General features: G+C 40.9%; 1 protein-coding gene across 1 annotated transcript in view; it reads right to left on the reverse strand.

The window, feature by feature from the left end:
* Positions 1–2857: 2857 nt before the first annotated feature.
* LOC311040435 (radixin-like) overlaps positions 2858–16171 on the reverse strand; it is a 37737-nt gene continuing 24423 nt past the window's right edge. The window contains exons 9-15 of the mRNA XM_084050718.1: positions 12347–12443; positions 11955–12118; positions 10035–10165; positions 9549–9709; positions 9169–9261; positions 8499–8735; positions 2858–5907 (exon numbers count right to left, since the gene is read on the reverse strand). Coding sequence (XP_083906844.1) covers positions 5743–5907; positions 8499–8735; positions 9169–9261; positions 9549–9709; positions 10035–10165; positions 11955–12118; positions 12347–12443 — 1048 coding nt within the window. The 3' untranslated portion in view covers positions 2858–5742. The remainder of the gene's footprint in view (positions 5908–8498; positions 8736–9168; positions 9262–9548; positions 9710–10034; positions 10166–11954; positions 12119–12346; positions 12444–16171) is intronic.

Raw genomic sequence — 16171 nt, forward strand, 5'->3', positions numbered from 1 at the left:
CAGCAAAGATTGTTAATATAGGAAGATACACATTCTCCATTGGAGCCACTAGAGGCGAATACACAAATCCTACAAACCGAAGCCTCTTGCGCTCATAGGCCTCGGCCACATTATCCTCCCAGGGCACTGTGAGCTCTATGATGTAGACACTTCGAATTGAAGAGGACCAAAGCACAAGATCTGGCATGAGGTTGGTCGTGGCAATCTCCGCTGGGAAGCAGAGTCTCTGCTCCAGGTCAACCAGGAGCCTCCACTCTTGTGCTGCGCCCAGCTGTCCGGCCTCTGGTTTTGGTGCCCGCGCACCAAAACTGACTTAGGTAGCTTCTCCCCTTCACGGACGAACTGTCCTGAAGATCCAAGATGGGAGAACAGCTGCGGAGGCAGGGAGGCAGGGTGTTGTATATTATAATATATTATCAAACATCTAACAACAATATGAACTATAGTGTTAACAGAGTGACAATGACATACAGTATCACATGAGTCATTGTGAAACAATTATGATTCATGGTCACTCTATTTCAGTAATATAATTAAAGGTAGGGTAAGTGATTTTCTTTGGTTAAAATAAGTGTTAAATAGCTCTATATTCTGATAGTACTCATTGCTATAGAGTGTTTGTTCAGTAAAAGGAGTCTCCATGTCTCTCCAGCTCTTCATAAGACAGAAAATGCATTTACGTTTCAGTTTAATTTCCAATTTTATCCAATCAGGATAGAGAACTCAATCAGGATATAGATTAAACAAGTGAAATTGGAAGTGATGACACTAAGAAATGAGCATGCAAAATTGGAACTGGAACACTATAAAAATTAAGCTTAAAATGGGTACTTTCTCCTGATTGGCTGAGATTTTGACACCTACCGGAAAATGTATTTTCTGTTTATTAAAGAGCTGGAGATACAGGGAGACTCCTGCAGCTGAACAAACACTCTATAGCAATGATTACTATCAGAATAAAGTGCTTTAACCTTTTAACAAAATACTATGTTTTAACCGAAGAATATCACTTACCCTACCTTTAAATTGATTATATCTTATTGTATTTATTCCATTTTATTTGAATGCAGGGTCATTAAAATGAGTCCATATACAAACACATGTGTTGAATTAACTGTGGAAAAACTTGAACAAGGCACTGGATTACGTAAACTAGGCTGGACAAGGCTAACTTCACAGCTAAATTTCCAGGCTTAACCCCCAATTCTGCTTTCGTGAAATAGGCCCCATGTCACTCTCAGGTATGTTCTTTGTTCCACCGCTGCTTACCATTCCATGCTTCATACTTTTCAGTCACAGATTACTGGCAGGTGACCCCTGTGTAAAAAATACAATAGCCTACAGTTCAAGTTAATTTTAAGAGAGAATTGACATTTGAATCTTAAGTAAATAGAGACAGAGAGGGACAGAGCTTATTTACAAGGTATCAATTAATTATTGTTGGCAAGTAAATAAATAGTGTTCTTGAGTCAATTTTACAAAATGGTATGATGAAATAAAGAAAAAAAATAAGGCTCCAACGGAAGCCACCATATATTAAAGAACAGACATCATAGTTGCACAATATACCCACACGATGGAAGAAGTGCAAAGAAGCCATTTCACCTAAATCAAAAAATGTTTACTAGAATATTTTTGTTAACAGATTTAATTTGAACTGAGTGGTGTGAATGTGTGTTTGCTGTGGATTATTTTTGTTTATTACACGGCTTGGTTGAATGCTCGATTCTGATTGGTCAGTCATCGGTCATTATTTCTGGATAATGACCGATGAGCTCTATAACGGACCGCTGTGTAATCAGAGACTCAGAACACCTGCTCATGTCAACCTGTGCTGCTTGGTTATATGCTTTATCCAACATGACAGTCATGTAAACAAACAAACAATGTCATTTACAACTAAACGTTGCTCTCAAGAATGTTTTTGAAAACATTTGAAGTGAGAAATAGACGATGCAATAACCGAGAAGTCATTCTATTTGATCCATTGCACTTCCTTGTTTATCGTGGCACAACAACGGGGGAATACCAAAACGCTCACCCCAAAACACAGTCGCCCCGGGGCAAATCCGGCGGTATTACAGGCAAATCGGCAGTAAATAGAATGGGGGGCGAGTGTGTTTTGGGGCGAGTTTTTTTCCATTTCGTCATTTGTTTTTGCGAGGCGAACTTGTCCGCCCAGCCCAATACTTATGGAATACTTTCATTGCCGTAAGCAAGGAAATACTTCGTTTTGTTGTTACTTTTGGGTAAATGTATTTATTAAGTAGCCGTGTAATAAGCGGGATAATGCATGGGGAGGTAGTCATTATTGAAATTTAAAGCCCTTCAGGGCGATTAAGCACCTCGGCTTCGCCTCGGTGCTTAATCGCCCTGTCGGGCTTTAAATTTCAATAATGACTACCTCCCCATGCATTATCCCTTGCTTAACTACATAGTAAGATTTGTTTTTATAATATGGTACAGTATGTCATACATTTTTTCATATCGTTGCTTTCGGGCAGAAACCTCTATAAAACGTATTTTATTTTGTAAATGAATGCCCTACTTCATCATACAAGTGTCGCACAAAAGTAGTGAAAATAGTAGCCGATCTACACAACGCGTTGTGAGTTTGTAGATTGGCTATTTTCACCATTTCAAAATGTTTTTAAAATAACGGTTTTGGACATACAGGTTTCCACACGACAGCAACAATGTGTTTTTTCCCTACACAAATGCCTTCAATTGCGGGAGAAAATTGTATTACATTCAGAATTTCACAAAGTGCAAGCTGTATAAATCATACACCCACAACATCCCATCTTTTTGCGTGACAAAAAAGCCAAGCACCCAAGAAAAGAAAAGAAAAACATGCTCAAAATTAATACACTTTTATTTGTGAACCAATGGAATGGTGCAACTGCAATCCATCTTGTACGTAAATGAACGTAAGGGGAAATAATAGGTGACAGCTGGTGCCAAAGCTTGCATGATCACTGACTGGAGTCATGTTCTCTGGAGGTGACAGGTTCTGCCCAGTGGCTCCTTACTGAACCCTTAACAAACCCAATGTTGTCCCCTCCAATGAAGTCAACTAACTCACTGAAGCATGCTGTTGGGTATAGGTCTATTTGAGCACGTTACAAAACATCATGAGTTTGTTGGAAGCACAGTGTAATTAACCTGCTATCTGGCAAATGCAATCCTTTTTAGTGGCTTAAACTTAAAAAACGAAAAATTAAGAAAAGTAAAGAACAAGCAGGTTTCAGTGTCACATTCCCAACAAGTGCTTTTACCTTTAAAACTCGGACTATTAAAATATCAAATGACACCAGCTGTCAAGTAACAACAAATGATAAACACAAATCAATTTGATCATATTGCAAATAAAAACTAATATTCAAGGTTCACTCATTAAAAAGAAAAAAAAAAGCACCTAGTTTGTTGTCCGGGCACAAAGAAGTAGCATCAGATATTACAACATGAATTTGGCCTGGTCTGTATTTGTACTGGATGAGATTTGCTACTGTAGATACAATGGCAGATATCCGGAACAGGAGATCGGTTAAAAGATGTGTTAAAACTAGTGTTTCTTAACACCTCTTCACTAAAACCACTTCAGTCGTAATAACCTACCTAGGTAGGTACATCTCAAGCAAAACTAAAACATCCTCTTGCGATCGCCCAAGAACATCAGCTGAACCAACTTACTAAGAGTCTCTTTGCACACCTGTAAGCCTAGGACAGGTGCGGCGGAGTGGAGTACATATCAAATGAAAAGAATTAAAGTCTCGCCCACCGTCTTCACTTACAGACAGCTTCAGTAAATACACTACGTTTCATTTGATCAAGAGATACCTGATGGTTACCAAAATCGAATGTCAGAATTTGTATTTAATTAAGTTGAACGTTAAGTCGAGACCTTACTCTTTTCAGGTGGAGGTGGGAGTGTTTGACTGGCCAGTCACCATGGTTAAGACTGTTGAGGTAGACATTTGTCCTGGGGTCAAGGACTGATGTTTTCATATGTTCCCCAGCCAGAGAGGCGCCAGGACGCAGCTTCCACAGCTACAGCTGTACACACACACACACACACACACACACACACACACACACACACATAACTGTACACCAGTGATTCTCAACCCTTTTCATTTCAAGTACCCCCAGTTTGATATGCATTAGGCCACAGACCCTCCATCTGATACCTTTGTTTGTTTCAATCTCTGGGACCACAATCTTCACTGTAGGATCCTCAGTGTTTATTTAACTCTGAGAGTGTGCAAATGGGACCAAATGGACCTTTACCCATTTGGTTCCATTTGCACACACTCAGATTTACAAACCCACAAGGGGTCTGGCGGTCCCTGGACCCGATGTTGAGAAACAGTGCTGTACACACATGGAAGGACAGACGACACCGTGTACGGGACACTTAGCCATCCGTCTGTCCGTCCATCCCATACACCCTGGGTACCTTTGTGAGCTGGTAGGCAGAGAAAACCATCAATGGTGACTGGGCCGGACAACACTGGGATGTGGGAGGACACACACACGCGCTTTATCAACACGCTTATCTTCATAACACTTCGAGGGCGATAGCTTATCTCCAATGTTACTTAGTGGCACGTTCTGTCCGTATGATATCTTAATATGTCAGTACATGAAAACGAAGCATTCCCTTTTGTTCCCTTTGCTACATTCATTTGTTCTTAACCTCCACCGCATGCCACCGAGGTTCACATCACTCTCAATTCACACAAAAACAATCATGTTTTCTTTGACATTTGAAAATCCTGCTGTTACAATTGTGCCTGTATTCGGTCTAAAACAGAACAAAAACAAACAAGTGAATACAGTATGATAACTGTAAATTAGACTTTCAAATTACAGTTGGAATTGACCCCAACCCGGCTCCTTACTGGATGCTAAAGACAATTTACCATAATGGAGTATGTGAAATGCTTTGTCGCCACTTGGTGGCGCTTTACTGCCGAGAAAAGCTCCAGTCCCAGTTTACCCTCATCTCCCTTGAGTGAAAATGACCCACATTTTATCCCCAAACTCAAATCTTTATTCCTAAATCTGGGTCCAACCCTAAATCGCAACATGTACAATGTCAACAACCTAAAAACAAACAAACAAAAGAACAGGGCGTTAATAAAATGAGTCAAACAGCAGAGGGAAAGCACTTTAAAAAGGACAAATACTTTTCTTTTCAACTGAACACAGGAGATAATACTAGCTTAATGCAAGCTTGTTAAGCCAAACAAAAAGAAGCTTTCAACAGCCGTTATTTGCTAAAACAAAAAAAAAACTGAATAGGAAAAAATAAATCCAAATAGTTTCCATTTCAGTATCTCCATTTCCCTTTGCTTGAGGGCAACAAGTGTAGCGGTTAGGTTGGTTCTCTGTTCCAACTGCAGAGTGGCATGGTGATGCGCAGGCAAGGTACTTGTAGGCGCTCCGTGGCAGGCGGCTAACCCGACGCGTTCGGGACTTTGGCAAAGACGGACGAGGCGGCTGCAGCTCCCGCACCCCCCCTGATTCGTCGTCACGTGGGTCGGGGAGGCGTTGTAGGGGGGGGTTGGGACAGCGGGGGGAGTCACAAGGACGGCAGTCTCTGTTTGTCCAAGAAAAGCGAGTGCCGCTGGATGAGAGGAGAGGGTAATAACCCCCAGGGGGAACAGGGGTTGGGGGAGGGGAGGTGGAGGTGTGCGTAGAGGGGGCGGGCGGAGGGCGCTGTGCTCTCTCTCTCTCTCACATGCACTCGAACTCGTCGATGCGCTGCTTGGTGTTTCCCGAGCGGATCTGCCGCAGCGTCTTGTACTTGTCTCGGCCCGCCTTGACGTTCTCGGCGTGCAGCATGTCGTTCGCGGTCTTCTTGGTTTCGTCGCGGGCCTGGGCCAGCTCCGAGCTCAACGTCTGGAAGAGAAGGAGGAGGATTCCATTACATACAACCAACAATGCACACGTACAGTATATGAAGATGAAACATCCAACACAACACGGATGCCTAAAGACTCTTCACAACAGCTATCCACACTGCGACGGTTGCATCCAGGTGAAACATAAGGTGGACACGTTAAAACGTTACCACTTGAACTGAAAAGCTCTATAGCCCCTTACAGACCAAACAGACTGGTTCTGACTACTTCAGACTACTTCAGACTGCAACAGACTGGTATTTGGTTGGCAAAAGTTGGCATTTAGTCAGTCAGCCGACTTGCCATTGAAATGCTAATGCCCAGCCCAATGTGGGAACCCATTTACAAATAAAAAGGAAAAACAGCGCCCCCTCTGCTGTTCTTGAGACATTGCTTTCAGCCTAGGGTATAGGGCAGCCAGGTCTGCTTATTATAAGCGACTTTGGGCTTGTTTCCCTGCAAAGTCACTTGTAAATGGATGTTCCCAGCGTTTTTTCTTTTTTTCTTCACTGATGTGCAGTGGTGTAAAGTAACAAGTACATTTACTCAAGTACTGTACTTCAGTACAATTTTGAGGTACTTTTACTTTACTGGAGTATTTCCAATTGTCTATACTTTTACTCCACAACAATTATTTGAAATGTTTAGTTACTAGTTAATTTGCAGATATAAATCATTATAAAACATACATTAACCACTTTAGCCCTATTTTATACCTATAAGCTATTTGAAAATAGCAGATCTACAAGCTCACAACGTGTTGCGATGCACACGTTCTGAGCTTGTAGATCTGCTATTTTTGAACTTGCACTAATAATGACTTTAGTTGATTTTTCACTCTTTAAAATATAGTATTTCTTAATTATTAATAATTACAGCTTGTAGATTGGCTATTTTCACGATTTTAAATTGTTTTTAAATAATAATAAAAAAGGAACATACAAGATTTCCACCCACAGCCAGTCACATTCTAGCTGCTGAAATAAACTTCCCATTTAGATCATTGTTGACAAACGAACAGGGGACTGGTGTCTAAAAAAATAACTTATTGACAGGAAAATCGTGCATTGATACTTTTACTCAACATTCGAGTACTTTTTCCACCACTGCTGACGTGTACACAACATTTTTGAAAACGGTTATTCGAATAATCAATACATTAATTAATTTATTGAAATTAGCACCCAGAAAATAGCCAAAACTGAGCACATTTCGATCTATAAGGCCAAATCTAATTTGAAAAAAAAGAATATTACGAGTATATGAAAGCCAATTAAAATGTTTATACTATTGGAATCTTACACACCTGCTCCCAATTAATTACATCACCACAGCGCAAAAGTAGGTCAAATCAATCAATCTCTCTCTCTGGGAGCGACAATGAGAAACAGTGAATGTAGGTTTTCATAGACATGGTCGCTTGTTTCTCTCACATAATCTGGCAACACTGATAGATAGCACGCTGCTAGCCCCTACGGAACCTCTCCCTCCGCTATGTAGCTCCGAGATGAGGTCCCTCTTTAGTTTCTGCCGTATGCTGTAGGCCTTGTCGCACATTTTCCACTTTACATGTTTCTTACCCCTTTCTGCACATCGTATCCAAAAAGTAAAGCATTTGCGCCACTCTCTCAGATGTTTTAAATTTTAGCTGGCAATAAAATCTATCTAACGAGTTGAAGAAAGTATTTAATTTGCCTCGGTTTTCATCCGGTTCCAAAATATTTTGCATTAGAAGATGCAATTCAACATTTGACCAGTAGGGGAATCAGTAATGTTATCTCTACGGGCACAACTCTTGCGCAATGTCTTAAAAACATGGAACTTGGAACTTTCCCAAAGCTGTCCCAACCAGGCGCATGGTCGGCATCCACTGCCTATTAGCTACAGTACAACCTGTAGCCTATAATTTATGGCCATAACAGGTCAGCTGAGCCACGTTATGAGGGATTAATCTGTGCCCATTTTTTTTGCAGTACCTTTGATTAGAAAATGTGTTCAAACAGATTATTGAGAAACCATTAAGCACGCAGCATGTGCTCAATGCACAAATGATAATGTAGCTTATTAATGTGTTTGTGCAAGTTGAACCTGCTATATAAAATGTATATTACTTGTTTATGTTCAAATTGTTCAATCCAAAATATGATGCTGTAAGTGTTTACGTACCTGCTTGTCATTCATGCATAAAATCCTAGCACGATCTCAAAATTATATGGGTGGAAATATGCACATTACTTTGCATTTGTTTGTTGAGCAAAAGTATAACAATGTGATGGTAAATATATTTTGTATGGCTCTCAATTTAGGATAGGCATGTGTGCTGATTTTTATTTTACTTAGACAGACAAGTGAAGCAATGCATTACTTTTTTGTAAGCAATGAGTAATGTGTAATACATAGCTTTTTGTGTAATGACCCCAACACTGCACACAACACACTTTATCCAGAGGCAATCTGAATTAGAGTGAAGTGAGAGAACATTCCTCAACCCATTAGTAGAATTGTATTAAAAAAATAAAATAGTTTCTTTCTAAAAACATATTTTCTTTTCTGCGTATTTCTTTTACATTTCATAACAGCACATTGTACCTGCAGCTGCTGTTTGACACGCTCATTCTTCTGTGCTTCGGTGACACGCTCCTCCTCGCTGCGCAGGTCAAAGTCGCTGACGCCCTCATTGGACAGGTCTGCGCTGGCCTCCGCGTGGCTCTCGTCCTGCTCGTCGTTCTCCCCGCCCGCTGGCACGGCCGCCAGCACGGGCATAGTCGTCATTGCCGTCTTCAGTTCATCCTTGGTCTTTTCCAGATCCTCCTGGGCTGACATGGCCTGGGAAGGGAAAAGAAAGGAAGGGAAAGCCTTCAATATAGGGCTGGGCAATTAACCGGAAATACATCGAAGTCGACTATCAATTTAGAACCAATAACCCGTAGGTTAATCAAATAACAGAGAAGCAAATCTTTGATATATTTATCAATGACTCAACATGAAAAAAATCAAATCGATTTTTTTTACAATCTACTAAATTGATTAATCTGATTAACCACTTAAGCCCTATATTATGCTGTACTTTGTTGTACAATGGTGGCGAAAATAGTAGATCTACACGTTCACAGTGAAATAATTGTTCATTGATCGTAAACGGGGCAAATGTTTGAAATAATCATGATATCGATTTGAAGTCATATCGCTCAGCCCTACTTCAGAAGACTGGATGTTTCTGGAACAACTAATACCTGACACAGTATGGATAACAGTTTACCTTGTGTTGCCATTCTGACGCCTCCTCTTCCTTTTTCCTCTTGGCTTCCTCCAGGACGGCAATCTTAGCCGTGAATTCACCCAACTCAGTAGCCTGTGGAGACACACACACACACACAGGTTCATATTATTATCTTTGTAGGGACACGTGTGTGTGTTTACTATCTTTGTGGGGTTGCATGTGGGGACCAAAATACTGAAATGATACATGATAATGACCATGATACTGACCATGATACTGACACGATACTATCATGATACTGAGGGCAATATTGGTACTAACAAAGAGGCGCTGGTGCATGCGCAATGCGCGCGCACACACACACACACACACACACACACACACACTATGTGGATGCCCCCCGCCCCCCACACACGCACCAGTTGCTCCTGGTTCTTCATCTGGTCTGCAGCCTGTTTGGCCAGCTCTGCCTTGGCCTCCTCTGCAGCGCGTTTCTCTTTCTCCAACCTCTCTGCCTCCTCCTTCGCTCTCCTCCTCTCTTGGTCCAACTCCAGAGCACGCCGGGTCTGCTCCTCTAGCTCTGCGCACGCACACACGCACGCACACACACACACACACAGCGTCAGTTACAGGTAACAGCAAGTTTCTCTTTGATTAATTACATTGGTCCGGTGCATCAAAGTGCCAATGTGTTACTACAATCAAAACATTACGGAAGAAAACGCAAAAGCAAAGAAAAAGCACACAACGCCTCGCATAGCAAGGAGTTGTGTGCTTGTAGATTGACTATTTTCACAATTTTAAAATAATAATAAAAAAGGAACGTGTTTTGACTTTAGGGTTAGGATTTAGTAGGCATTTTTACAATCGGCTTCAGGTCTTTAATGGGTTAACTGCGCAGGTACCTTTCTGTGCTCGGAGCGTCTGCTCCTCTATCTGTTTCAGTCTTTCGATCAGCTCGTCCTTCTCTCGTTCTATCTTCTCCTTCTCCTTCTCTGCAAACTCACGTTTTTTCTTCTCGTTCTCCAGCTGAGCCCTGAGGGGGTTTAAAAGGAAAAGGATACATTTTGTAGTTTATTGCACTGATTCTCAAACCTTTTTATGTCATGGACCCCCAAATTGTTCTCGCCCTGATGAAGACCTTAACCGGTCGAAACATGTTGGTATTTTTATAGAAAATTTTACTTCCTCTCCTCCACATTTTTTTGAGTGCTTGGATAATTATTTTATAATGAATATAATAATATAAACGGCCACTAGAGGCTGACTTCTAGTGGTCGTTTTATTTATAACTACTCACAATATAAAAGGTGAAATGGCATTACTGGTTGTTTGTGTTCATGTCTATGCAGATCAAGTTCCTTACCATGATCAATATTTGTCTGTGCCTTTTTTCTTTTTTTTACCCAGACGCTGAATAATTGGATATTGTTAAAATGTGTGTGTGTGTGTGTGTGTGTGTGTGTGTGTGTGTGTGTGTGTGTGTGTGTGTGTGTGTGTGTGTGTGTGTGTGTGTGTGTGTGTGTGTGTGTGTGTTTGCTTTGGGTCCATCAAAAACGATGTTCAAATACTTGTTAATAAAATACAAAAAAACACTAGGTTTGAACGGTTTCAACCTACGGTATCGAATTTTGAACCCATTTTTAATATAAAAAACATACTGTGTGCTGTAAACCTTCATTTACAGACCGCATACATCTTTCTCTCTCTCTGCACCGTGGTTGGAGCTGAGAAATGCACTCTTGCTTGATCATGATTCATACATTATATCTTATTCTATATCCTCATTTTAATAAGGTTACATAATATAATATAATGATTAAATAAAAGTTTTACGAAGAACAGACATTGCATTGTTCCAAGCGACGTGCTGTAGTGGAACAATCTTGATATGGAATGGGCAAATATAAACAATCAGTCAAACACCTTTGTAACAAGGAAGTTTTACCCTAAGGGACAATACCAAACACGGTATTCAGATCACTTTCTTCGGTCAAGTCCTATTGTAAACTTGTCTACCATCATTATCAAACACATAGCCCATTTCAGCTTGACCTACAATATCATTTTGTATCTATTAAAGTGACGTTGTGCGACTCCCATGTGTATTCAGTGTGGTGGTGCTACAGAGTCTGGGTTCTGCGGACACCAAGGGAGAGGCGTAACTTGGAAGCGTAGCTTGCAGTCTGCAGAGACATAGCTCTGTGATCTCGCAAGGCCAGCTGCTGTGCAAGGATGCCGGGGCCCAGGACCACATGAGAAGTCTTTTATTTTATTCTATTTAGCCAATTAATTTTCCACATTTGAACGTTAGTTTATATTTAATATTTAAAGATAGTCGTTCTTTACGCCGCGAGCACGCTAGAACGCGTCCCCCTCGATTCATGAGCCACAGCCAACTACCCAAATGGCGACTTTGCATAACAGGTGAGTGTGCAAATGCATTCTCACTCCTCGCATACAGAGTAAGCAACACAGCATTTTGGCTTCAGTATAGCCTTTGCTGCCGGTATCCTATCTGCACGCAACAATGCCTCAGCCACCGTCGAAGAAGAGAAAGATACTCGTTCAAAGCAAACTTTTAGTTTCAACTCATATCAAGGCATTCCTTGAATTATTTTCATTAGTTTAAAAAGACTATAAACTAAGCTGAAAACTAGTCATTTCCTATACAAACATGATTCCTACTTTACGGTAAAATAAAATGCGCGCAATGTGCATGGCGAAAATAGCGATAATAGCTTTCCGCTCCCAAAAAAAAAACAATCACCATTACACCCCTGCTTATTTACTCTGTGTGCGTGTGCGTGTGTGCTCTCCAGTACCTCTCCATCTGTTTGTGATGCTTCTCCTCTCGGGCCTGAGCCTTCATCTGTTGCACCTCGATGGTGTCTGGCTTCCTCCTCCTCATGTACAGCTCATGGTTGCCCATGCACAGCGCCAGGATGCGCTTGTTGATCCGCAACCTCGGGGCGTAGAACACAAAGTCCTGCAGGACGCACCGATGAGTCAAACACACAGTGGTGGAAGAAGTACTCAAATGTTTTACATAAGTAAAAGTATCAATGACACAATATAGAAATACTCTGTTACAAGTACTGTATTCAAAATATACTTAAAGTAAAAGTACTCATTATGCAGAATGTCTTAAATGTCTGAAGTTTTAAAATGTATAAAAAACATTTGAATATAGCAGATCAACAAGCTCACAACTCACAGGAGCTTTCTTGTCAATGGGTTTGATGACAAACTTCTTGTCGTTGAAGGAGATGTTTCTAATCTCACTCCAGGGGAAACCGATCTTTGGTGTCAACCTGGGGAGGAGAAATAATCAATGGTTACATGTGTCATCATTTGACTTCACAAAAGGTAGATGTACAAATGCTCCCATCTCTGTGATTGTGACCATTCCGTAGCACGGAATTATTATAACTAATAAAATTAAATTGCATGTCATCCATTTTATTTTACAACTCCAAGGATTAGGGGTAAAGTTTCATCTGCGCATCAACCATGTTGGAGGTTATGTGGGCAAATGGATGCTGACCATGAACATATATTCTGGAACCGTTAAAAAATGTAAAGATATTGTAATAATGTATGGTCTGTATCTGTGATGAATAAGTTATTAGGCTATGAGATACCTAAAATATATATGGTACTTATCTAGGAAACTTGACGCAAGAGAATATACAAAGAGCAGATATATACCTAAATAAAGTATTATTGGCAGCTAGTAAAAAGTAGTCACAAGGTTATGATACAAAGGGGACTCTTCCAGTCCATGAGCAGAGCATATTTTAAGATAGCAAGAGACTCTATTCATCGACGAAATTGAGAAATGGACTGAATATAGAACCCAACAAGACGACATGACCAGTAACAATTGACAAAAATGATCGGACTGTGTTGATGCTGATCTTTTGTGATAAGTGACCCCTTGGCACTGTAACTGTAAAATACAAATTTGTAATAAAAAAATAAAAATACTTTTTCATCATCCTAAAACTGTCTAACTCTAATGTGTCAGACAGGTGTCTGTTATGTCCCTAGTGGTCTTAGTCTTACGCAGAACAACATTCAAACTCTGACATCTCCCATTACGCAGAACAACATTCAAACTCTGACATCTCCCATGAAATACAGCAAGTAGCAATGTATAAGAAAACATTTTACAACATTCAGCCAGCAGATGGCGATGAGCACTCTGGCTACACACAGGGAAGGATGAGTAAGTCATCTTTCAGTGTGGCATTTGTCAGCAACATTTTAGATCAAGAGAACCTTTGGTGTCCAGCTAACACAAGATGTGACTTGCGTTGCAGGAAGGGCTCTGTCTATTTTAAAACAAACTGATTTCTCATGAGTGCCATTCAGTCCCCTTGTACTAAAACGTCCCACACATGCAAGGTAGAACACAGCAGCGATCAAAGCTAAAAACAAAATCTCACAACTGAAACATTTTTAGTAAGCCAAGTTACAATCTGCGATTTGTGAAACAGCATGAAAGCAGGCCCCCACACCAACTCTGTTTCCTTGCACAATTGCACAAAATGTAAAATTATGTTATGCTTTAATGTTCTAAACCTGTGTTCTTGCTGTTTACATAAAGCTAACCAGTTGAAGAAAGCTCAGACTGAAGCTTTAATCAAATATCCAAGACCAATGAGGTTTATGGAAAATGCTTCTGAACATGCATATATTATTGCTAGATCTATTAGGGGTTGACTTTACCAGCCAAATCCCTTAGCGTTATGGCCGATTGTTTGCACACCATGTCGCACACCAAAAATAGCAGATCTCCACGCCCACAACACGTAGCAGTCATCCTTTAGAGAAAGCCAAAAGTGCTTCTATGGAATCCAAGTGAGTGAATTCAGTCATGGTGACTGAGAACTTTAATCCATGATGACATTTAGGTCTGGCATATCCTTGGACTGCTGAGGTGTCTGTTCACAAGTGTTAACCACTGACAACTAGCGACGATACAACATTATGCGTTCGGGTGGAGAAAAACACCACCTTCGCCCCCTCACTCATTTTCGTTCAAAAAAAAATCACCACATTGAAATGTTCATGATCTGATTTGCACATGCAGTAGAGGACCTGCCTCAACCCACGCAATGAGGACACAGCCTATCACATCTACACTAAAATTCCCAAACTTTTCTCCCTTTTAACCACTTTACATGGGAGCTCCCAAGTAATTTCGTTGTGACAACTGTGTATGCATTTGTGTGCAATGACAAATAAAATCCTATTCTATTCTTTCAAAATTGCCATCCCTATTTTGGACATGTCATTATAGGCAAGCATTTTCAAAACTTGTTTTTTTCTCACAATGCATCACAATTTGACAGCTTATAAAACATTTTCAAACACTAAAAAGCTTGTAGATAAATTTTGTTTGTGCTATTCGTCGTACGACCAAGTATATAGGGCTTTACCACACAAACCCCAACGTCCATGCCATAATAGGGTGAACATTCAGCAAAAATGGCTGGTTTACAAGCTCAATGCGACACGTTGTGAGCTTATAGATGGGCTATTTTCAGCAAGGCATATTCTATACTTTTTGTGCAGTTGTTCTGTTGCACCGTTGTTGGTATAAAGGGTGGTTCATATTTTCCAATTCCATAAGTTACTCAGGACTTGGAAACGGTATTTTGAAAATCCAATACTCTTTCAGGTTTACCGAAAGGACTGGGGAAGCCTGTCCCCTATATACCCTCCACGTTTACCAGAAGGAGGAACAAGAAGGGAAGGATGCAGGTTGTGGTGACCCGAGGTTATTGTTGGAAGGGGAGGGGGGTCCAGAGGGGACAGACAGGGGCCAGGAGCAGCAGGACAGACAGAGGAAACGCTGTCACGAGTCCAGATTAAAACCCATTCTTTTCTTCCATAAATTGGGGGGCGGGGGGCTCCAATGAGGGAGGACAGGAAAGACACCCTCCCCAACACACACAATGGGCAGACACTCTTCCTCTACCATCCCTCGCTCACGGTCTCTCCCTTTCACTGCTAAATATAAGGCAGGGCTTCCTGCTTTAACCTCTTAAATCCAGGCGTTCCGAATCGATTCCGGGCATGTCATAATGGGCGAATATAGCAGATGTACAAGCTCACAGTGCTTCACGAAATGCATCGCAACGAGCTTGTAGATCAGCTATTTTCGGACGAAGAGATTAGGTGTAGAGGGAAAAATAAGGGGGTCACCGCTCAACTATCCTCGGGAACCCATGCCTTTTTTTGTTTCAAAAGAAACCGCTCAACTAAGTATTTTTAGGGGTTTTTAGCAGATCTGTTTCCGCTGCCAGTGAGGTAGAACTTCCATCTGTGATGTCGGCATGTGACAATTTATGGACTTGCTCGGCTGGTAAATCAATAGCAGTCTAAATGTAATTTGTTTAGTGTAGCTGACAACATCCCTGTTCACTGGATGCTGAACAAGAGTGTACACCACTGATGAAATCATGTGTATCCATTTGAACATGAATTAAACATTGTAGATCCGCATGTTTTACAGAGGAAGCATAGATCTCTGACATGTCCAGCAGATTATAAGACTATGGTTCTGCTAATACCCTAATGTAACCACACACACACACACACACACACACACACACACACACACACACCTTTCTTATCTTGGGTTTAATATGGCAACGTCATGTTTACCTCACTTATGTTTTTTCTTTACACAGCACACAATCTTGTTTTTCTTGTCTTGTGTTGTTTGATTTAAAGTTTGTAAATTATGTGTTTTATTGTTGAGGACTTTGATTAAGCACCATTAGGGTTTCCTTTCTCACCTGCAAATATCTCTTTAATCATTACATAATGTACTTTACATTTATTTTTATTGTGTGTGTGAATAAATAAACTAAAAACAAAGTTCTGCTACTCTCACTGGTGTAGAGTGTAGACCTACAGAACCACACACACGCACACACACACACACACACACACACACACACACACACACACACTAAACTGATTCCCACCAGTTTTCCTCCTGTGCCTCCTCTACACCGTCTCAGAG

The sequence above is a fragment of the Gymnoscopelus microlampas genome (genome assembly GCF_963454915.1).
Source record: "Gymnoscopelus microlampas genome assembly, chromosome: 24".
NCBI lineage: Eukaryota > Metazoa > Chordata > Actinopteri > Myctophiformes > Myctophidae > Gymnoscopelus > Gymnoscopelus microlampas.